General features: G+C 41.0%; 1 protein-coding gene across 2 annotated transcripts in view; it reads left to right on the forward strand.

Annotated features, from left to right (window-relative positions):
- Tbx15 (T-box transcription factor 15) overlaps positions 1-24,028 on the forward strand; it is a 120,714-nt gene that overhangs the window by 78,346 nt on the left and 18,340 nt on the right. For both annotated transcript variants that reach the window (XM_037206930.1, XM_028877281.2), the window contains exons 5-6: positions 305-472; positions 10,187-10,251. In XM_037206930.1, coding sequence (XP_037062825.1) covers positions 305-472; positions 10,187-10,251 — 233 coding nt within the window. The remainder of the gene's footprint in view (positions 1-304; positions 473-10,186; positions 10,252-24,028) is intronic.

The following is a 24,028-nucleotide window of genomic DNA, read 5'->3' on the forward strand; positions in this document are numbered from 1 at the left end:
AGGTTTAGTCAGTGCTGTCTTAACACGAGTATGGGTGGCCAGCATCTTTCCAGTTAAACAAGTGAACCACATCTACCGTCCACAATGGGTATATCCTGTTATACATTTCCAGGTAATGCTACCCAGTGGCTTAGTTCTTTCCCTGAGTGGATGCACTGATTTCTAGGCCCCTGTGCATTCCACCCTTAATCTGTCCTCCTCCTACAATGCTCCCATCTTGTGATTTATTTTTTGCATGAGAGTTTGAAAAGATGAAGGCACCTCAAATTCACACCTAGCATAACGTTTCCTCTTCCTGTTTCAGATCATTCTGCACTCTATGCATAAATACCAGCCTCGAGTCCACGTGATCCGCAAAGACTTCAGCAGTGATCTTTCACCCACCAAACCTGTGCCTGTAGGGGATGGGGTGAAAACATTCAACTTTCCTGAGACGGTGTTCACCACAGTCACAGCCTATCAGAACCAGCAGGTAAGAGGCCACTGTGGACAGCCTGCTGCCTCCCAGATTTCAAAGAACCTTTGTCTTGTTATTGGTGAGGAATGCTTAGTTCTTCTCAATGACACAGAAAAGTCAGAATGAGAGACACCAGTCTTGCAGCACACATGAAATGTTGGTGATGACAGTGTGGTGATGCCCAGTGACAGCTGACCTGGTCTACATTTAGCTCAGACTCAAGCTCCCTCATTAAGAGCACCACACTCCTATGTTGCCTTCGTGTCTTCCTGTGTTTGGGGTCTCTTCCATGTCCTGACAGTCCTCACTGTGCAGGATTGGGTCTTGCTCTCCCCTGAAGATTTCTATGTGCATCTCTCGTCCATGGGACCTCAAAGCCACCAGGCCTCTAAACTGCAAGACTCATTGCTTCCTTTCCAGACTCTGTGCACTTTCATGTGATCAGCAAGCAGACCAGGGACCTGTAGCATTTTGTTTCTGGCATACATATATATATATATGTATATTCATTTATTAAGTGGGTATTGAGAAGTTATTAGCCTTTGTAGAGAAACAGAGTTGGCTGATGGAGTAATTAGGATGATGGTTCTCCTTATTGAGAGCGTTAGTTAAGAGAAAAATGTGTAAACACAGTGATAACAAAGTGGGATAGTTCAACAGCAAACACAGGGCCAGAGAACTCCTTGATTTATTGAATAAGGGAGGTTTCCTGGAAGTGTTGATTCATCTTCTGAGTTAGACACATACACAGAAGCCAGCCAGACTCACACAGAAGATGTGTGGATAGGAGAAGGGCAGAGGCAGTGGCAGGGCATTACTGTCTTATTTTAAACATTACTCAGTTTTGTTTTTTGCAGAGGGTAGCTAGATGGATTTATAAGTAACCTTACTTTATGAAGTTCCCTAAAATGTGCAATCAAACCCATTTTGTACCATATCATATATTTGTCAAATTGTATAATTAGTAGAATATTTGCAGTGAGGGGATCCTTTGCTGAAACAAGGAGATTTCAGTTTATTAAGGCTGCACATTAGCATCTTTTCACTTGGGATCTACTGCAAGCAAAATGAACTTACAATATTATGACACTCGTTGCCTTTGAATAAGCTGCTCTCTTCTGAGCGCAAAACAATTGAGGGAAACCTTTGATATTTATCAAGTACTTTCTCTGTACTAGCTGGGTAATGGTGGTGTTTTTTTTTTTTTAATAATCTATATCTCACATGGAAAGGATATTTCTCTCTGTCGTGGTCTATCTGGGCAACATTCCTTAAAAGTTCTTCTTTATCTCCTGAGGAGATTAAGCATCTGATTGTCAGACTTTTTCAGCATGTGGAAAGTGCTCCTAAGTTCAGATTTTCTTCATAGATGCTATGTTTTATGTAAGGTAGAGGAAAACATGAATTTGTTTTGGGTGCTGTTTAAATTACCAAATCCTCCCAAACTTCTTACATAGGAAGGCTGCAGCAGTCAGAGCGGGGATGTACAGAAATCTTCAGTAAAGTTTTCAAATTTCAATGCAAGATATAGCAATGATATGCACATGGCCCTTTGAATAACTGGAACCTGAAGCTTACCATTTTTCAGAAGAGAGGGAGTAGGGGGCAGCTACTGCTTTAATTAGTGGTTTTTTGAAGGCAGTGCTGTGGTAATATGCATTTGAACTTTAGGACACTTATGGTAGAAAAACACAGAATGCTAAACAATGGGCATAGTACTATTTCATCAGTTGATTTTACAGGCTACAAGAACCATTATTGTAACCCACCTGAAAGCCAGGGCTTCAGTTTACTCTGACAATGAAGGGGGATTCAACACAAGCACCTGATACCTCTTTCATTACTTCATTTTCTCTCATAGAAGTGTCCACTGTTGTAGTGCATTTCACTTGGACATATATTTTCTCTGCAGGTGGGTGGGGGCAGGGCAAGGGCCATGGTGAAGAGTGGGAGATTCCACAGCAAGTCCACCTGTTTGAATCTGACTGAAACACTGACAAATCGTGTGACCTGGAATAGGTTTCTTAACTTCTTTCAATTTGTGCTTTCTGTATCCACAAATATGCCTGCCTCATGGAATTACGTGGGGGAGGGCATAGGTAGAGAGTGTATATGAATCAGTCAGCACTGCCATATGGCTGGGTCTAGAAAGACAGAGGAAAGCAGGGGATAGAGGCAGGTTTAAAGAATAAATCGTTCATTAGGGAAAAGTAGATGGTTGGGAATTGAACAAGGTGCGTTGGCTCATGAAGGGATTATGGTGAATAGGTTACTACTTTGATCTCTGTCTTCATGAAAAGCTGATGAATTCATGATGTGATGATGTTCAAAATGGATGGGTCATACTCAGTTCTGCTTGTTTTGAGATCAAGGTAACAGCCTTTACCTATTTAATAAGTCCCCAGTTGCTGCATAAATCAACCAGCATGATTGTTTAATACTCCCTTTGGCTGTGTAGATGTGATTTAATATAATACAGTGCCTTCTAATAAAACACCGCAACCTCAGGTCTTTCCCATTGGGCATCATGAAGCTTGTATCCTACATATCAGGGCTTGCTACATAGTGGTGATTTTCAGACTTTTCCTGAAGATTCTGCAGAGTAGAAATTGTTCTTTTGTAAGATATATTTTCTAATTGTTATGTTGTTATTAACTTCTGTGGTCCAGAATGAGAAGCAATCTTTTCTGATAAAGTTATTTATTATCTATCTTTTAAAGGAAATAGTTAGGAGGCCTGTGTAGGGTAAGAGCCAGTATAGTAGGTCTTCAGTGTTCTTAGGAACATATCCAGAGGAACACAGTAAAGGAAGCCCAGTGGAAGGAGCAGAATTCAGCTGAAGTATCAGCAGGTCTTTCTAATGAAGAGATCTGTCCAATTTCTCAGACAGTAACAGACCAGATATTTGGAGGGCTGGATCAGAGTCCTACACCTCTATGAGCATCGAAGTCACCCCAAGAAAGTGACTTTCTCTGTCTGGACTTCAGTTTCTTCTAGAAAATGGGTTGTTTTATGCTTTCCAATGATGGTTGATAAGATAGGTAATTATAATTTTTTCATCCTTTTCCCCACAATGAGTATTGAGGGCAATGTCCTGTCACCCACCTGAGGCAGCCTAACATTTTTATGTTTGTAACATTTTAAAAGATTCCTGTAATATTCTAGATCATATTTTTAGCAGGTCCACTCTTTAGAGGTAGGAACTTTGCATTTTGCTGTGACAAACAAAACACTGTAAACTCCTCTATGGTCTTCAGTCCACTAACATCCTTGGTGACTTGTTTTTGGTCTTTCAAGTGAGACATCAGAACCTCCTCACAAATCTTCCTTTTGACTCTGTTGCTTCTATTGACATATTTTCTTCTTTCTAATCTCATTGCTTTTCCCTTGTTCTGTCCTGCCACCCCTTCACCTTGGCTCTGAAGATAGCTTCTTATTGGTTTTGTAGATGTCAATCAGAATGTCTCCCCAACTGTCTCACATCATCTCTAGAAGGATCTTGAAAAAGCACAATGCTGACGCCAACATTGATCCATCACACGTTGGCAACAATGCCTCAGAGCCTGAGACACAAAGTCCAGGACCTCAAGTCTCTCCATTGATGTCTTAAATCACTGGCTTTATTTCTAGGCTCACTTCCTGTTATTCCCATCGCATACTTGCAAGAGTGTGGGATCTAGCTGAAATTTTATGGTTGAACTTGCACGGTATTGCTATTATAGGTAGTTTCGCAAGAATACCCCCCTCCTTCCACGTTTTCTGTTTGTGTTGCTTCTACTGTTCAAGTTAGGTGAAAATACCGACCTCTACCTATAGCCTTCTTTCCTAGTTGCAGATGAATTCAGCCTTCATAGTCCTGCCAGGGCACTGCACCTCTTTCATGACATTCATCATATTAGAACCACAGTCTAATTATTTTATCTTCCTCCATCTTGAGGGTGCCTTATTGTGAGAACAATTAAACACTGTCCTGTGATATGGTAGCAAATACCAACTGGAAGGTTAGAGGTAAGAGTTCTGGACTCTGCCACTGGTGGAGCACACTGCTTTGGTAAGTCACTGTTCTGCTGCTTTCTAATTTGCAATCTGATAGCTGAGTCTGAATCAGTGTCAGTGACTGGGGAGAAGCATTTTGAAGTTCACTGAAAAATACAGCTGCAAACACTCACTTACATTGTTCTATTTTGGCCTGTCTGCTTTTTGAGGCAAAATGTTACTTATTTTATGAAATAATGATACTCGTAGAGTAGATAGGTGTTCATTTTTTCCAGTCGATAGAATAAAAATTGGGGACATAAATGTTAATTCCTCAAATGTTGGGGGAGGGATTAGGCCAGCTTATGAAATTCTAAAGTCTAGAAGCCATGAGTTAAGATGAAGGATGATTCCATAGTTTTAAGATATTTGCATCTGTTTGGTGGCATGGTATTGGGCATGTGTTTTACAAGTCTACATCCCTGAGAGATTTAACCATCATGACTTAGATGCTGGTTTCCTTATATACCCATAGCCCTGCTTCTTTGGATGTGAAGTATGAATTAAACATTTTTATTTTCCTGGAATATTTTGTTTTTCTTCCCCCTTTCCATTTCTTCCTCACATTTGTCTTCACAACCTATAGACTCTCAGTGTTCCTAACACACTGAAGTTATTATTGCTAATATTTGCTCTCAGAATGCCAACTTGGCAGGTCTGTGAAAGAGAGTGGTACACCATGCCCAGAATCTCATCATGGAGAGTCAGTTGGTAGACTGGGAATAAAGGTGATGCAATACTCTACCCATTTTCTTGGAAGATTTTGATGCCAGCATATCCTCATGTAATTAGCAGGAAATTCCACTGCATCTTTGTCTTCTCTGAGGGAAAAGACTGCTGAACTTTGATCTTTTTTTTTTTTCAAAGTGTTTTCAAAACTAGATTTCAAAAAGACATAGCCATGCTCTCCCCAGGTAACAGGCTTATTCCTGGTGAAAATTGGCTACAGGAAGCAGAAAGAATGCCTGAAACCATTGCCAGGTTTGAGGAACCAAATCCAGCAGGATTCTGAGCCACTTCTTATATCCTGCACTGCCCAGCCAGTTTTCCTCTATTTTGCAATTAGACCAATGCAGATTTTTTTTTTTTTAATTTTGGACACACCAGCTCAAACATTTTTTTTTTCATTCTTGATGGGAAGTCTTCCAATCTATATGGTTAAAAAATAAGAACAAACAAGAGCAGTAATAAGGGAAGTTCTTTTGGCCTGGGTTCTACTTAAAATACTCATCTTCAGGATTCATCTCTAGAACCTGTACTATTTTCATCCATACCATGCCTTGTGAGGTATACTTAATTTATTTCACAAGCACTTGTTTTCTTCCAGTCTTCAACGCCTCAGACAGAAGAATATTAAGATTAGGAAAATACAATCAGTGAAGGCTACTGCTTTGACAGCCTTTACCTTTTCCACACCTTCTTATCACAGGGCCAAGTTTGAACACAATCGCTGTTAACAGCTTCAGCTTCACAGGAAGTTACTAATAGAGCTGGTCCTAGCTTGAAAGACACTAATGATCTTTGTCTGTGATGCAGAAGTGAAGACAAAACAGGGAGTTGAAGTGGGGCCTTGGTGAAGAGTTGCTCAGCCTTGTCCTTGCTTTGGGTTTGATGAACCACCCCACATTACCACCCATTCATTCACCCTTCATTGACAAAAACCCATTGGGTGCCAAAGGCATGTCATTCTAGGCTGTACTTCATGAGGTAGTACTTAAAATAGGTATGGGCCTTACTTGTCACACAGGGAAAGGAACAGCAAATATGGACATAAGTAATAAATGTATGATTAATCCAAACAGTTGGATTAAAAGGAAAGATGGATTAAAGACAGCACAGTTGAAGAGACCAGCAGAGACAATCAGGGGAGTTGTCTCCTGAGCCTAGAGCATTAGTCTGAGGTTTAGTATGAAGTCAGCTCTGTGTAAGGTAGAGTGAAGGAGTGGAGCACTGTAAAAGGCCTCTCCAGGGAAGGGCTTGGAACATTATGGCATTGATTGCCGTTCAGTTTGGCTGGAGCCTGTGGACAAGGGTAGAGGAATGTGCTAGCGTTGGAGCATGGGCTGGAGCTAGAACTTACTGGCCCTGCAAGGCTGGTCGAGGAGGATGGATTGAATTCTGTACAGGGGTAGTCATTGGGAAAAAAGCAGCACACTGTAGGAATGTGCAGATGCAGATCACTCAGGCTGCTGTTTAGACTGGATAGGAAGTACAAGGAAGGAGGTCAGTTCTAAGACCATTTAGAGTAGTTTAGTCGAGAATATAGCTGGCCTGTGGCAGGGAGGTGAGAAGACATATTTGTCTCTCGCTGGTAAAACATAATACGACATGGAGCTGGAAATCACTGAAATGTTCTCTCATTCCTCTTTGCACGATATATATGTATGTATGTATGTATGTATGTATACATATGCATATATAATTTTATACACACACACACACACACACACACACACACACACACACACACACACACACACACGTATAATTTTGTGTAGCCTTTTTCCCTAAAAGACCCTCACCTGTAATGGAGTAGGGTATGGGAATACATACTTTTGCATTTCTGCATTTCTATTTGAAGTTTATATCTCTTAGCATACTTGATTTGATTTGGGTGCATAGGTTAGTTTCCTCTTCCCCCAGTGGACTTCTGGCCTCTGGTTGTATGGTGCATACATAGAGGTGAAAGTGAGAGGTTTACCTGTTCTCATGGCTGCTTGTGGATTCCTCTATGGTCTCTGGGCTCACTGTAGTGCTTTGGAGCAGCTGCCGGGTCTGTTGCTGGGTCCCTGGAGCTGATAGTCTGAGAAAAATGCTGAAGTGAAACTTTATTTTCTTGCCTCTTTTGTCTCTTTCTTCGTCCGGCTTTCCACCAGGACTCATCCAACTCCTCTGTTTAGCTCTCTAGTCTGTAGCATGTTTGTATCATTGTTAGCCACCTCCACATACATACATATATACATACTGTGTCACCTTGCCAGGCTCTCTGAGTTTCCCCACCACACCCTCTAAGTTTCAATCTGAATGGGAAAACAGGCACAGGTGATCCAATTGTTTACTCACTCGTTGTCTCCATTGGGGAAGGAGAAAGAGAATTCTCAACTTCTACTTGATGAACTCTCACCTTCTACTCATCCTTGTCCTCCAGAGGACAGCAAACCTCATGGCCAACTTATGAAAAAAAATGAAATTGTGCACATTCTTTGAGGTCAGGCTCTTCTATTCCCTCTAAGGTAAAGACTTGGAGTCTTGGAACTTGCTGATTCATCAGAAGTTTCAGGCTAATTTACTCTGGTTGTGGATCTAATTATGATCTGCTTTCCGGGGTTACTACTGTGCATGTCTGCCTTTTGTTCTTCTAGATTATAAGCTTCTTAAGAGCAAAGAGGCAACACATCCACATGCTGACTACTCACCAAAGTGTCACAGGTGTCACCTATCACCTTTAGCACACAAAAGATATTTGATGAATAATGGCCATCACCACCACACTCTTCATAACTCTCTAGACCTCTCATTAAAATTGTTGGACCAAGTACAGGCATGCTATTTTCCCCAACATCTTTGGAGCCTTTCTATTAAATTTCCATACAGATCCCTTGGCCTGGGCTACACTCAGCTGGGGGAATCAGATTTTCAACTATTTCTCCCAGGCCATGAACTTGAATGTCATTATATTTACAGGGGTCTGTGGAGGTACCCCGAACACGGCAGTGCAATTGTATATCAGAAACCACTATCATAAATGAGTTGGACAGGATAAGCCAACTTGAAAGAGAAAATAAAATATTATAACCCCAACTTGAAAAGAAAATATGGCGTGTGGTTTATTGCAGTGGGTTATGGGGGAAGAAAGAACCGATTTTAAGTCAAACACAGAAAGGCAGTGGCACTCTTTAAATTCAATACACTATTCACATGGTAGACACTGGACTTCAGAAAGCCAAACGTTTAGGCTCCTGCTCTGGTCTATAAAATAGATGTAAAATTGCCTTTGCTACATTATTAGTGCACCATTCTAGAGGCATGGCATGTTTAGGGAGCAAAGTAACCTTGAAGCCAGCATGGTGCTTTCAAGTCAGAGTAAGTTTGTGAGAATCTCACATTGCATTTTAAAGACATTTTAAAGTCTGTGGCTTGGGGAAATTCCACTCTGACGAGGTGAGAAGAAAAGAGGACTAGGAAAGAGCTGCAGCAGAGGAGCCAGCTTTCATTGTCTTAGTGAGAATGTGTTTTGCAGTTAGCAGCAATCTAAGTCTGCCCTTAAACGAGATTTTCATATTTCTAGATTGGCTTTTCAGAGTCTCTTTCATTCTTTTGAGTTCCCCAGCCTTCAAGTTGTGAAGTAAAGAATTTGGAAGATGTGCCTTTTGTGGAAAGCAGACTTGGGGATTCTTGACTAAATTACCCATTTCTCTTCCTATGAATCAATGTGATTGCAGAGTATGAGATCAGAGTACAGGACCGAGCACTCTCTGGGAATCAGGAGCCAAGGACCCCCAATGAGATACTGGAAAAGCAATTTCATAAAGCATTTTCAAACTAGCCTGAAATTTCAAACTAGCCTGAAAATTCTGAGAAATCAATAAGTTGAAAGGCTCTGTGTCTTTACCTTGGAGATAGTAGGAGAGTCAGATCTTGAAGAATGTGTATAATTTAATTTTTAAAATGGGCCATAAAGCTTGCTGGCCTCTGGAAGCCTGAGTGTCTGTATATTGGGTAGAGCAAGTCATTTACATCTGGTTCAGACACAAAGGTATCAAAATGCCTCCCGTGACCACGACTGGAAATAAGAACACTAGGACTCATATGGAATATGTTGTTCAGGCTTTTTCTAGTCTAGAAGCATTAGGGTGATCTATCCAACTGTGTCAGGGTTTACTGGGACTAAGACAGGATTCAGTGGAAGGGTCTGATGCGCTAAGAGGAGGGTAAAAAGTGGATGGCCTCTGAGGACCTGGCCAAGAGGGTGGGGCATGTGTATGTGCTGACTTTGCCCAGGCTGCACAGCCTCCTCTTTGCTCTTTCTCATTGGCTAATGAGTCTTGGAGACTGAATAAGATGTATTTCATGTGGCTCCATTCATATTTGAGGAACCTCCCTACTTTGGGTAAATCTGAGCTGCTTTTGGTGTCATTTCTACAAACATTTCAGGTCATTAAATGAGCAGTTTCTGGTGGCAGGAAAGGCACATATTATGTTACATGGGAAATGCAGCCAATTATTTGGTTCCCTCAGGCTGAAGCTGACTGTCTGTTGGTAGTTTACTGGACTGAATGGATGAATGTAACCATCTATCCATCAATCGTTCCCTTACACAGTGTTCATTCAACAAGAATTCCTGAAGTGCCTCCTGTGTGTCACCAACCATGGACCTCACCATCATTCACTTTTCCTTTTTCTGGGTCCATCTACACACAAAGTTTATCATTAGTTTGGGTCAAGGACAGGGAAGAGAAGTGAGATCAGAGCCACATACAGGGCAAACCTTGGTCGTCAGAAAGAAGTGAGTCACACATCTGGGTGCCAGGCCCAAGCCCCATGACAAGCTGAAATTTAAATCTCTAACTAAAAGGAAACGAAATAAAAACAACAGATGTTATTAATAGAGTGAGTTTTGTTAATTTTCTAGGAGTAACACAAAAGGAAATTGGCTAATATGAAAACAATTGATATTTATTTGTTTATTTCCAGATCACCAGATTAAAAATTGACCGAAATCCGTTTGCTAAAGGATTCAGAGATTCTGGAAGAAACAGGTAAGAACAACAGGACAAGAGTTCTTTTTGAAATTATTTTTCCTATATCTCGTTGGTGCCCCTTGGCTCCGGATTCCCAGAGAATGCTTGCATATCTGGAGCCACATTAACTCAGGGAAAGGGAAATTGGTGGCTTATCCAAGAATCCCCAACTCCTCTCCCACAAAAGGCATATCTTCCAAATTCTTTCTTACACAACTTAAATTACCACAACAAATCCTTCATGCTGTTTTACCCCCTACATTACGCTGTGTGATTCCGTCCACGTAAAGCAAGCTGCATGGTCACTTACTATTATTGGTGGATTGGTGTATTTTTCTGGTATCTGAAGATGGCTGTATTGGTTGCAGTAATGTCTCAGGCACTTTACACTTCTGAAAAATAAAAGATTTCAGAAAATTACTACCTTTATGGATTGAAATTTGCAAAAACAAATGTAATCATTTTATTACTAGGAAACAGTCCCCCAAGACACATACACTTTTGACTTCATTAAGGGGGAGTGTTTCTAGAATACCACCTTTCTTTTTTCCTTTTGTAAAAACAGCCTTTCTATTTTCTGAGATTATAACATAATTACATCATTTCCTCCCATTCCTTTCCATCCTCCAAATCATTCCATGCACTCTCCCCTTGCTCTCTTTAAAATTCTTTGTCTCTTTTCTTGGTTGTTGTGCGCATGTGTGCACACACATGAATGTGCATGTGCGTTGTGTGTTATATTCTTAAGTATACAAGTACAACCTGCTCAGTCTGTATAAAGTTACGTGTATGGATGTTTTCATGCTGACTGTTTGGTATTGGATAACCAATTGGCGTGCTCTTCTCTGCAGGAGGACTATATCTCCCTGGCTCAGCATTCCTTACTGGCCTATAGTTCTTGATTTAGGGCTATGAGCTTTCTTTCTTCTACATTAGCAAGCCTATTTGTGTTATCCTTGTTCAGGTCATGTTTAGGTACCTATGTTGATCAGACTTCATGTGTGTAACTTCTCTGATATCTCTAGGAGACACAATCTCAAAGCAAATTTCCTGTTCTTCTGACTCTTAAAATCTTTCAGTCCCCTTTTCCAAACTGATCACCAAGCCTTGGATGTGGAAGTTGGGATATATATATATATATATATATATATCAGCAGGGACTTTGCTTCCCAACTCTGTCTTTTGGTCAGTTGTGGTTTTCTGCAATAGTCTCCATCTGTTACAGCAAAGGGAAGTTTCAGTGATGAAGGGGAACCCCACCTTTCTTTATGACCCTGCTCCATCAGTTCCAGGAGTTGCAGATGTTCACAGGATCATTTTGTCCTGTTGTCAAATGCCTTAGAGACTGTACTGCTTTTCTTGACTGATAAGGCTTTCTTTTCTCCAAATGACTTCCTACATAAAATGAAAATCTGTTATCTATGGCAAGTTAGGAGACACCTGAGATGGCTAGGGAAACTAGACATATCCACAGTCTCCAAGTAGGCCAATTCATCAGCTACAGACAATACAGGCCGAGTGAGTGTGATGCATCTGTCTGGTGTAGCACAGGCATTGCAATGCAATTGACTTTCATCAGGCATCAGACTTCTTTCATAATCGGCAAGGATTGCTTTACATCTGGACAACAGATTGTCAGGAATTATCTTTGGTATTCTCTCTACAGCAGTTTTTGGATAAACCAACAATTTATATTTAGAACTACTCCATGAAATATGTGATGCATTATCTAATCAAGTACTACAGACCAATGTTTCAGCATGAACAGACCCCATGTGTGATGGGATCTAACTTACAGTAAAGGTGTGTAGTGGGCGTATGTTGAGATTTGTGTGAGGACATTGTATAATGTGTACACAATGACTAAACCACATAATGACATTCCTTAAGATGTGCCCTCACCAAGCAATGCATCACTATGCCATAGACACATGTTACAAACCACCTATGGTGATCATTTCTTTCACAAAATGCTTTGTAAAAGTACTTCTTTACTAGACTCTGATTTTATGTTCTACACACATCTAGGTTCCTATAAAATTTGTTTGTCTCAAAATCCATAAGGTCACATCAGTTGAGTAATATAAAATTCAGTCAACTTTTCAGTTTTTAGATGGCAGCATTAAGTAATGTGTTCTAGGTAACATATTAATGGTAAAGCACTGTAGAACTAACTCAGTGAGCAAGTAACTCCTGGTCAAATGATTTTCTATTCCACAAAGTCTTCATCTTCAAAGCCTAACCAATTCATTTTGTCTCAGATGTTCCCCACCGTTAATACTCATATTCCAGGTCACAACAGCGTCTTCCTTTTCTTCATTTCTAAGATTCTTTACTCTGAGCTCCTTGAAGACCTAGTTAGAAATAAGGTGTTAAAAAGTGACCGGTCACTCATGGTAGGTAGGCCATGTATGGTAAGGATATTCAAAACCTGTAGCTTGGAGTCCATGGGTGGCCTTTCAGGGTTTTGTGGGCTCCTAATATGTAAGTGTGGCTGGATACATGAGCAGCTGCACATTTTTCTTAATAAGCCTGCAGTTTTCTTTATATTTTTGGAGAGATCTTATCTCCCAGGGTAAGAATTTCTTTTCTACACCCAAATATATGTCTCCAGGGCCAAACATGTCCATGCTATTTATTCATCTGTTCCTTTGTTTTTGGGGAGTTGTCTCTAGTAGTATTTGGTATTTGTTTATTTTTCTTACAGATGTATAGTGCATGCTCTCCTCTCTCTCCCTTTGTCTTCCACTGGAGACCTTGTAACCTGGAGTATTTGGTCAAATTACTTTCCTAAAGTTGATTTTAATTCCTCAGCTAGTGCTTCCTGTTGGTAGGCACCCTACTCTTGGAAGCTACAGTAGAAGGTAAACACCCTTGGAAATTGCCCTCTTAGACTGTTCAAGCCCATGTTTCATAGAAAGCAAGAAAAATATGTCAATTTTTGATAAAAACATTCAATCAGGAGGTCAAGTGGGAGTCAAAACTCTTTCTATAGGGTGGCTGGGATTAGTGTCGATGATAAAATGCTATGATGAGGTGTGTGGGTGTGGGTTTGCAGAAAGCAGATGTAAAGACAAGCACGTGTTTGCTATGTTTGACTATCAAGGAGGCCCTGTGGCTCCAGAGTGAGGCCCTCTGTAACCGTGTCTCAGCAGCATGGGATGGGAGGTGCCTAGCTATGACAAAATAGCGTGTGTTGATCAACATTGACTCCATGCTCCAGGAGCTGAAGCCCATTTCCACCTTGAGACTAGGATGCCGAGTGAAGGATTTGCCACTGGCCAGGAAGTTTTGAGGACTTCTTAACTGGAGTCCCAGAGAGAGGTCCTCCTGGAGGTCAGTGAATGTTGTGCTGTTCAATGAAGATGCTTATTTTTTTGGCCTGCTTGGTGGGTTCCTCTTCTCTGTAAGACTCCTTGAAAGTGGAACTATGGGTAAATCAAGGACAGATGGCTAGCACAAAATAGTGCAGGGTGCACAGCTCTGAAGTCAGGCACTAGCCCATTTCAGTGCTAAATTTATTTCCTATAGCGTGAAAATCTCTCTTTTTTTAAAATGTCATACAAAGCCTGCAAGCCACATTAAAAAAGAATAGAGTCCTGTCATTTGTGAATCGATGGGACTGAAGGACATTAAGTGAAATAAACCATCATGAAAAGCCAAGTGGCATATTACATATGCAGAACTTAAAATGGTTGATTTTGTAGAACTGAGGAGGAGAAAAGTTGCTATTGGAAGTTAGAGGGAGAGAGTAAGGAGGGACAGGAGAAAGCAGGATTGGAAATACAGAAATACACAAAGGAAAAAGTCCTAATATGCCACAGCATTTTAGGATAACCGAAGCTCACAGTTTACCATATATTTTGTAAAGCTCTAGAAGAGTTTAAAACTTCCCAATCCAATGAAATGAAGTGTTTAAGGAGAAGGGAATATTGTCCTGATTTGACTGTCATATATTGGGCACACATGCTGAGTTATCATACTGCAGCACACAAACAGCTATATACTATGTTTTGATTAAAAAAATTCACACCCGGCTCCCAGAGCACAGGTTACTTTAAGGATAATTAGTAATTGTCTCAGTTAACTGCAAACGAACACTTACCATTTTGGCAGGCCTCTTCCTTCATTTTTCTCTAATTTTCAAACCTGCATCTTAAAAATGTTTGAGGCATGCATGAGTTAAGCAGCTTTCCTACCATTCCAGAACAAACTGCTGATGAACAACTGTGTCTGCCCGACTTCAGAGCTGTGCATCCCAGGCTATCATGCGAGCATCCCATCCTTGACTTGACTCACTTCCAATAGATACTGAGAACAGAATTCTTCCTCTAAAAACATTATCCAACCACTCGGAACTGTTTCGGTTTCATATAAAGCCACCCGTGCACTCTTAGCCTATGTTTGTAGACTACTGCTCATAGCCTCACCATCTACTTTATACTCTATTTAAACAAGTATCTCCTATCTGGAGACATAAAACCAAGCTGAACCTTTCTAGCAGGTGGATCCGGGATGCCCTCCCAATGTCCTACAACGAGGCAAGAATGTATGGCTTCTTTCTCCAGCACTCTGGGAAACTACATTACAATAGACTTGCTAAGGCAATTATAAAAGTTTTGAATGTTTTTCCTCTTTCAAAAATCCAAAGTTACCTAGTTATATCATTAGCTGCCTAGTGTTTTAATTCTCACTAGCTGGCTGCAGGATCTGATGTAGGCAAGGACTTTTAATGTCATTATGTAGATGGGAAAGATGGATGGGCGAGTATATGGAGAATCATTTGCAAATCTGGGACCTCGTGGCTCTCAGCTAGCATCAGGACCAGCGTACTATCTTCTGTCCAGCATTTCATCTGTGGCCTTTCTCATGCTCACACAGTTCTTCTCAACCTCTGTTTTTCCCCATGCGTTTTAGACATCAAATGACTCATGCAGAGGAGCATGGCTTGATGAGTTGCATATAAATGTTACTAAAACATACGGATTACATTTCCTTTAAAAACACATGGGCTTAAAAATTAGAGGGGAAAGTGCTTGGCCAATGTTTTTTGGTTTCGCAGAACACAAAACATTTGTGGAATACTTTGGAGTTACAGAGTTTGCCAAACCTCAAACCAAAACACGTTCAGGTTTGTCGATCTCAATCCATCCCAGCAAAGTCCAGAGGCTGGAGTAGGGAGGAGAGGAACGATGGGGAGGATGCAACCACCCACTGCACTCTCCACTGATGCCTCTGGCAGTGTCTCTCAGCCTGTGAGGCTCTCACACTGAATCCCATCAGAGTGTGGCCCAGATGACAGGCTCCTTCTAAAATATACAGAAGAGTACAGAGCAATGGCTAAACACTCTGGCTTCCATTCTTTGCCTTTTATAAAAAAGAGATCTCTAGAAAAAAGTGCTCCTGGCTTCTAGAACTGTATTTTTTTTTTTTTTTTTGACTTCTTATCAGAGCCAGTGGCTGATGTAATGGCTAGGTCTGGAAGGAGGTCCCCACCCCCAAGGACCTGCTTGTACCCTGAGTGCACATCTCAGATTTCCTGTTGGGTGGTAAACCTAGCAGAGGATGCCTGTAAAGTTGGGAGTCAGCACCTTCCAGGGGAGTCCTGATCCCCTCACTCAGCCCTACACTTGTCCTGTGATCTCCAGCCAATTTTACCAGCCATAAGATTGGTATTTTGGTCTCTACTGTGTTAGATTCCTGTATTGTTCTCTTGATTGAGTCAAGAATCCAGAATTGTACTTTCAAGTTTATTCTCTTAGGTATCCCTTCCCTCTCAGTGCCAGGTGCACAGAATAAAATAGAAATTGTTCATTAGTTACAGAACAGAATTGATGAGTGGGAAATAAATTTAAAAGGGAACTTAAGAGAGCCTCATTCCAACCAGTGGCAAATCAAGGAGACCAGAAGCCATGGGCTAGGTTTGGATGCAGAAGGAGAAGGAAAAATAAAGAGTATGTGACTAGTTAGAAAACCTAAGGACAATTCAGATGCATATCTGTGCCTGTTTACTTCTGTTAGACTCTGATTTGACCAAGTTGTTGCATGGCCACACACATCCAGGGGCCTTACGATCTGCCTCAGAACTCAGGCAGGCCTGCCTGTGTTTCCAGGTCCCTGGAGAAAGACACCCACAAAATTTCAGTGTCTGTAAGTCTTACACAAGGAGGAGTTCCCAGAGGCAGAGTTAAGGTGTAATGAAGTTTGGTTGAACAAGGCCACCCAGGAGTAAACTGAGAAGTGAAATTATGCCTTGGGAGTGATTACAGTACCGGAAGCATGAACCAAAGGCAAGAGAAAGGTCGTGAAGCTGAAGGGAAGAGGTACCTCTGCAGAGTCTCGCTATCCAGAAGTAGACTTGGGAGACACATCTGCTCTCAAGAGCCCTCATTGCTCAGCCAGAGGGAAGGACAGCTCTTCAGATGCTGCCTGTTAGGAGGAGCCAAGGAAAGGAAGGGAAAGAGAACTCTGTGGGTCTCTGAAGCCCATCTGATGAGAAACCCTCATCTCTCAGAGGTGGCTGCCAAGACTTTACAAAAAGCCCAAGTGTGCTCTGGGGAATTCTATGGAATTCCCAGAGACTTTCTCAGAAACAAATACACCCATAAAAAAGAGAGGATTACAGTTAGGATCTGCCTGGGGAGTGAGGGGTTCTTCTATTGAAGTTTTCTTGGAAATACTATGTGGGACAGACTGGGTTCTCCCCTTAGTACCCTTCATTCCTGCCTTTGACCTTGGATTTGATCTTTACTACCAAGCCCATTGTATCTACAGCAATGCACGCCTCATGATTTCCTCCATCTATGTCTAGCTTACATGGCACTCCAGAAGCTACTGTTGCTGATCCCATGCCAGGTCCCAGGTAGACTGACCCTTCTGTAGCCCTTGGAGTTGTGTGATATTTGAGGAGGTTATGTTCTTCTCCGTTGAGTCAGGGCACCTTAATTCTACACTCAGGAGGAGTTGGAGAGGGGTTATGTGTCATGGAGGCTGATTTACACACAAAAGTAGTTTCTTTAGCAGATTGTCACTCATAGGACCTGTAGGAAGACATGAGGTACAAGAGGAATTCTGGGTCTGTGCCTGCTCTCTGAATGTTCTGAGCTAGCTATGTTTCCTGTGAGTGTGGTTGGTGGAAGTCTTTTTGTCATTTTGTGCCTATATACATATTTTAGGGGTTGCTAGGCATTGCAGCATGAGAGTGGAGAGATCTGAGTGTTGAAAAGGATGTTCAGTGACATCACTACTTCACTGAAGGAATTATTCTTGAATGGTGATAGAGAAACTTCATTCTGCCTTAACTCTGCCTCTGGGAACTCCTCCTTGTGTAAGACTTACAGACACTGAAATTTTGTGGGTGTCCTTCTCCAGGGATCTAGGAAATGCAGGCCTGCCTGAGTTCTGAGGCAGATCTTATGGCCCCTTTTCAAGAGTAAAAATTTTCTTCAAATCCACTCTCAGCAGCTACTGTCCCAAAGCCATGCCTATGGGGTGAAGAATGACTTTCTGGTTTCCAACAGGACCCCTCTCCTGTTACAGGTTCATAATGCTCAGTAGAAAGAGGGGTGCAAAATGAGGAATTTCCCAGTTAACCGAATGGAGAGACAAAGATAAGTCATCTACACATTACCCCCAGCCTGGCTCATTTTTGCTGATCCAAAATGACTTTCCCTGGAGAATTGGGAGGAAGTTACCAGTAGATGTACTCTAGCTGTCATCTGGTAATAGAGTGCTCTGTCAGAGACAACTAATGTATCTTACCTGCACCTTTATCTATCTATTAAGCTAAACAGAAGAAATGACTGTTTTCAGGTTTAAAAGACAAAATGCCAGCGACTTCAATTAATTCAATCTTACAGTTATTGCTAGCTAATCAAATTGTAAGTCTCAAACAATGGTAATAATTATTTCATACATTAACTGAGGTCCACATTGTCCATTTTTGCCTCAGAGTTGAGGTACCTCCCAGTGCTTCCCTTTACACTGATGGAAATCTGAATTTTGAGCTACTGGCTTCAGAATTTGCAGATCCAGCCTGTCGCAGAGTCCAGAGAATTATTTGCCTGTCCTCTGCAGGCGCAGCTGGCCAGGCAGCAGAAACCATGCCTCCAACCACTTCTGGCTCCCTGTTGTTCATGAGTCTCAAGTAGCAAGCTTAGAGCCAATGAGCTGACCACTTGCCTTTTCTCAACTGTCAGTATATCCCAAGTGTCCCCCTCATGCTCAATTGCTGTGTTTTCATTTGTCCCCTCAAGGGCCTTTGGCTGCAGTTTCCCAGCCAACCTCATCCTGCTCTTTCCTGGCAGTCTTACAGGCCCCTGTGGATTTTTGCATACTTTCTTGTTATCCCTGGCATGGGTGACTTCTGCCATTCAGCAGGTCTATGGAAGCAATCAGTGTTGGACTTCTCAGGGACTGTTGCATTTGTCGTTCAAGGTAGCTGGCCCTGTCCTAGTTTCTGGCATCTCCTCCTCCTACTGGCAGTTGTATTCCCCCTATTCACCCAAGCCTTAGCTGTTTGTCACGTCCCATGGTGTAGCCTTTTAGCCAGGACTTAATACTTTTCTCTGCCTTATTATTTCTTCCTCCTCTCTTGTCGTGAACTGTTTCCACCATTGTCCCCTTGGCCATATGGATTTGCCAGGGAATGTTGGCAATCGTTTTATTATCTGTGGCTCCTGCTCAAGGATAATGTCATTGAACACAGTGACGTCTTTTTAATGGTCAGTATATTGGAGTCTGAAATATCTGCAAGATAATGAGGCCTACAGGGGCTTGAGGGACATGCTTTTCGTTTTGTGATGAGAAAATGAGAAATGGAATTAGGTAACATGGTGCTCCTTCTACATTTTACCTAGAGCCAGGGGACTGCCAGAGCTGTGAATTCCAGGGAAGTAGGACTGTATCTGCTAGAATAGGCTGCCACTTGGGCAGAATGACTGGCTTTCTTTTGCTTGAATTGGAGCAATGATCATAAGCCTTTCATTTTATTTTCTCACTTGCCTTGAGAAGTTTTGTTTTCAACCAAGCTGTGTTTATCAAGTCACAATTATTATAAGATAATACAGATTTCTCTATCTTAAAACTACAGAGACTTAAGCATGAAGAAGTTACATACTTTGATCAAAGGTGCCTTAATTAGAAGCCAGGCAATCTATATTTAGAGTCTGCTCTTAACTAGAATGTTCATCTCTCTCTTGTGTGACATTCATAATACCAAAGCTAGACTATTCCAGTCAAATGCAAAGGAACTTAATCTTTTAGTTAGCCTGTTTAGTATTGTTACAAATTTTTATTATGCTTGAGACATTGAAAATGCCCAGGAACTGCAATTACAACTTATCCAAACTCTAAGAAGGATAGTGGGAAAGGAACACCCAGGGACCACCAGGTGATGAGCAATTTTAATTCTATTCCAAACATGCTTCCATTGATTACTCATTCTTCCAAAACCAGTGAAGGAGGTTTATTGACAACAGCTTCTTCATTGGGTAGATATAATTGCTGTACCCTGAGAAGCCAAATTTCACACAATGGGTTTGTCCTTAAGCAAACTGTAGGCTTCTTATTTAAGGTCCTTTAGAGCATCTAAACAGAAAATGTCTTAAACAACTGGAGGTTGGAGCTGATTCCACAAAAGTTTGAAAGAGAGGCAAGTGTGGAAGGTTTGACCTTTCCTCAAGAGAGCAAGGGTAGATTAAGAACTTGGAGATAAGACCTGGGCTGGGTGTCCACTATGTACACCTCCACTGTACATACAGAGCTTCAGTAACCCTGTGGGTGTTTGTTAAGTGCCCAGAACATACCTTTGCTTCAACACTGCTAAGTCTTTGCACATACTGTTCACTCTACTGCAAAAGCTACCTCTTGTTCGGAATGGAAGGTTGCCGAGAGTGTCACTTAATACTAAGGTTAAATAGATGACCTTTTGTGGAATCTTTGGTTTTTCCAGGTATAGTGAACGCCTCTTGTTCAATGCTTCATAGCACAGTTGCATATCTCCAGTGTATCAAACAGTTTGTAAAATAGTCCTTTTCATATCGTTTCTCTCTCTCTCTCTCTCTCTCTCTCTCTCTCTCTCTCTCTCTCTCTCTCTCTCTCTCTCTCTCTCTCCCTCCTCTGTCTGTCTTTATTGAACAGGATACTCCTTAAGGGCAATAACTCTGTGTCTGTTTTGCTTTTATATCACCTAAGATTTTTTAGAGTCCAAATACTCCTTTATGTTTTCAAAATCCCTGCTGCCTTAGGATAATTTTAGTCATGAACTTCCTTCTGTTGAGAGGAGACCAGTGGCCATATCAACCTACAGCATATGCTCTCCTTGTTCACAATAGTCTCAGTACATGGTATAGGGAGAAGTTAAACTTAAGTAAAAATAATTTAGAGATAAAGAGAAAATAAACAGATGATGATGAAGAAGCAGTTTTCTATCTCAAGACAAGGATAATGTGAAAACTCTGCATAGTGATACATAAATAGGATCACAGATATTTTAATAATAATAATAATAATAATAATAATAATAATAATTGTCTGGCATTTGCTGAACTTCAAAAGAAGTCTCTCTTTCTTTTTCAAATGCAATTGGGAGTGTATTTCTTTCCAATCTGGTTGCAATTCCAGATCAGTTGATCTTGAGGCATCATCAATTTGTGAAGGAGCTCTTTGGCTAGCTCTGCCTCCTTCCTCTTCTTCGCTTTCAGCATATTTTTTGGCTTGACCAAGTCAAAAGAGAATCAGCTTGGAAACCAGAGAGGAAGTTACAGCCAAAAGACTAAACAAGGAGGGTTTAGATGTGGCCTCTGTTGTCACTGGACTAACAAGGAAAAGTCAGCAAGAGGGAATAATTGCCAATTTGACCGTTTCTGATCGGAAGCCCCAGAGATGACGCCAGGTCTCTGCTGTGCCACAGCCCACAGAGGCCCACCATGTGGAACGTGTTAACCAGACACTACCCAATGCAGCTTTTCACATTTGTGGAATAATGAGTCCATTTTGTTAAGCCCAAAGATAAAAAATTCACAAAATTAGGGCAAGATAACAGCAAACAAACAATAGTTAGCGCAAGATAACTTGAGTAGTCATCTCGTAGCGGAAGAACTTGATGAATAGTTGACAGACATTTTTGTAGAAGACAAAGGATGGAATTGCCTGAACTCTGATAGGGCACTCAGACTCTATGGAAGGGCAAACATTCTAAGTCTAGGACAAAAAAAGCCAGAGGGGAATGGAAACCCTCCTGAGACCTAGGTCAAAACAGGCACACGCCCAGTTAGATAGAGAGTAAAAGGCCCCAATCTCTGGCACTAGAGGACTCTTTCTATCCTCAGATATTTCATTTTTAAACCAAGTTGTTTTTAAAATTTTTAAGCTAGGAAAATAGAATGGGGCCTGGAGAGATGGCTCAGTAGTTAAGAGCATTGGCTGCTCTTCTAGAGGACCCAGGTTCAATTCACAGCACCCACATGGCAGCTCACAACTGTCTGTAACTCCAGTTCTAGGGGATCTGACACCTTCACACCAATGCACATAAAATAAAATTAAATAAATTGAAAAAAAAATTTGTTTAAAAAAGAAAATAGAATGGATACTAGTTAAAATTTATGAAATAATTCCTCTACTTAATTAATTCAACATGTGTCAATTGAGAAAATTGTCTTGTTAAAATTATGAACTAATGACACTTGTTTACTAATTCAGTGCATGTAAATTGAGACATACTGTACAGCAAGCATTATGCTAGACACTTGAGCAAAGAAAAACATTGGTTCTGACTCCTTGAAGTACATACAAGCTAGCTGTAGAAAGAGGTGGATTATTAAATTGTGCTATGGCCCCATACCAAATTCTGAGATATGTTACTAGTGATTTCTAATACATAGATATAGTCAGTGAAGCTTGATAGAATTTGAGACAAATAGAATATAAGGCATATAGCAAATAAACAGGATGAATTTTTCTAAAAATGGAAACATTCAAAATCTAAAAACAGACTAAGTAACATAAATGCATGCAATTCCTACCATTCTGTGTAGGAGAATACATATTAAAGGCTAATTTACATTTTTCCTATACATTAAAAAATCTATAGCAGATATAGCTTAATAGTAAGGTGTGAGTAATAATGTTATATCCTTTGTCACTAATTTGGGAAAGTTGCTCTACTCCTTTGCCATGAGAATAACTTTTGCTATATGAACTCCTGAATGGCCACAGGTTTGTCTATGTATGGCATGCTGTATTCTTAGGCTAAGGAAGGTCTCCTTGAGGAGGATATGAAAGACAGCAGCTTTGTTGTCAATGTATGAGACTCTCATCACTTCACCAGAGGATGAGATTTACATCAGAAATTTCAGCCAAATATCAGAAGCAGCTTAATCTAACAAAAAACTCAAAATGCCTTCCCAAGGAAATGCATCAACAGAGGCTGGATACGCACTGAAGAAAATGCATCTCCCCATGTTTTAAATCTATGATTCCATCACTGTTTTGAAGTTAAATTTGATAGTTGACACACAGTCATTATATGATAGTATAAAATAAATCAAATAAAATAAATCATTCCATGCCATAGTGTTTAGAAATAGTATTATGAAAAAGAAACCAAACCCATTTCTACTTACTAAAAAAATACAGTGTTGGCATTATACTGTGGTACTGTTGAAACTTCACAGTTTCCTAGCACTCTATTACGAAAACGAGAAGGGATTGTTCTTTGTCCTTGTGCTAGCTTTTGTCCTTATGCTGTACACTTGTCCCTGGAAAAGACGGACTGGAAGGTGGAATAATAAACCCTTGTCATCTGTGGTGAGCCTCCTGTGCCATTAAAGGGAATCCTAGGCTGTTCTGGTGGGCTGCCAACATTCCAGGACAAAGCAGTCAGATCTAAGCTGGGCCTATCTATTTCTTCTATCCACCCAGGCTCAACGTGGCTTTATCTGCCTATCCCCTTATTATTCCGAACTCCCTTAATTGCCTGAGCTCTTTCTACCCACAAATAGTTCCATGAACTGTATTCGAGACCAATGTAGACCAAGTAGAGATCTCATCTATTCCTGCTTCTCACAGATTAACAGCTAATAAACACCATGCACTGCTCTCTCCTGCCGACCTCTTCTTAAAATACAGAGTTCTGTTTGCCAGCATTAGTGTATTTAAAGCCTCCAAGATCCAGAGAAGCCTTTAGAAAGAGAAATGTACAAGTAAAGCCTATTCAGAAAGCAAATTTTCCAACACAAAGAGACCGGTCAATGTATCAGTGGCTCATCTGACAAGAATGCCAGGGGGATTATCATCACTTAAAGGGAGAAGGTATTTGTTTTCACTTAAAATAAAACCTCCCACTTTATTCTTAGCATATAACAGAGCTGAACAAGTGGATTAGTTAAGTAGAAGGTCAGAGAGCATACCTTTTTCAGTAGGAAAGATCTGCTTGCTGAGAGGCACCTCATGCCCTTTGGGATGACTTCGCGATGGAGGGACATATGCCACTGTGATTCCATTCGACTTTCTCCACACAGTCCCGGAGCCTCCACTTCCTGACTCAAAGGAAACAGCTTTCAAATAGTAAATACTCAAAAACTCTACTCACAGCTTTTAACAGAGCTCCAAAGCAACATTCTGCTTTAAGGATATTGCATATCGTCAACAATATGCTGGAAGTCCCCTGGGTAGTTATTTCAGTACTTCATATAGGGACCTAGTTGAATGGTAAAGAGATAGAGTGCATACAGTAGGATTTACAGATTGTCCAGCATGAGTAAACCAGAAGCTGTAAATAAATGTAACTAAAAAT

This window comes from Peromyscus leucopus, chromosome 6 (assembly GCF_004664715.2).
Source record: "Peromyscus leucopus breed LL Stock chromosome 6, UCI_PerLeu_2.1, whole genome shotgun sequence".
Lineage (NCBI taxonomy): Eukaryota > Metazoa > Chordata > Mammalia > Rodentia > Cricetidae > Peromyscus > Peromyscus leucopus.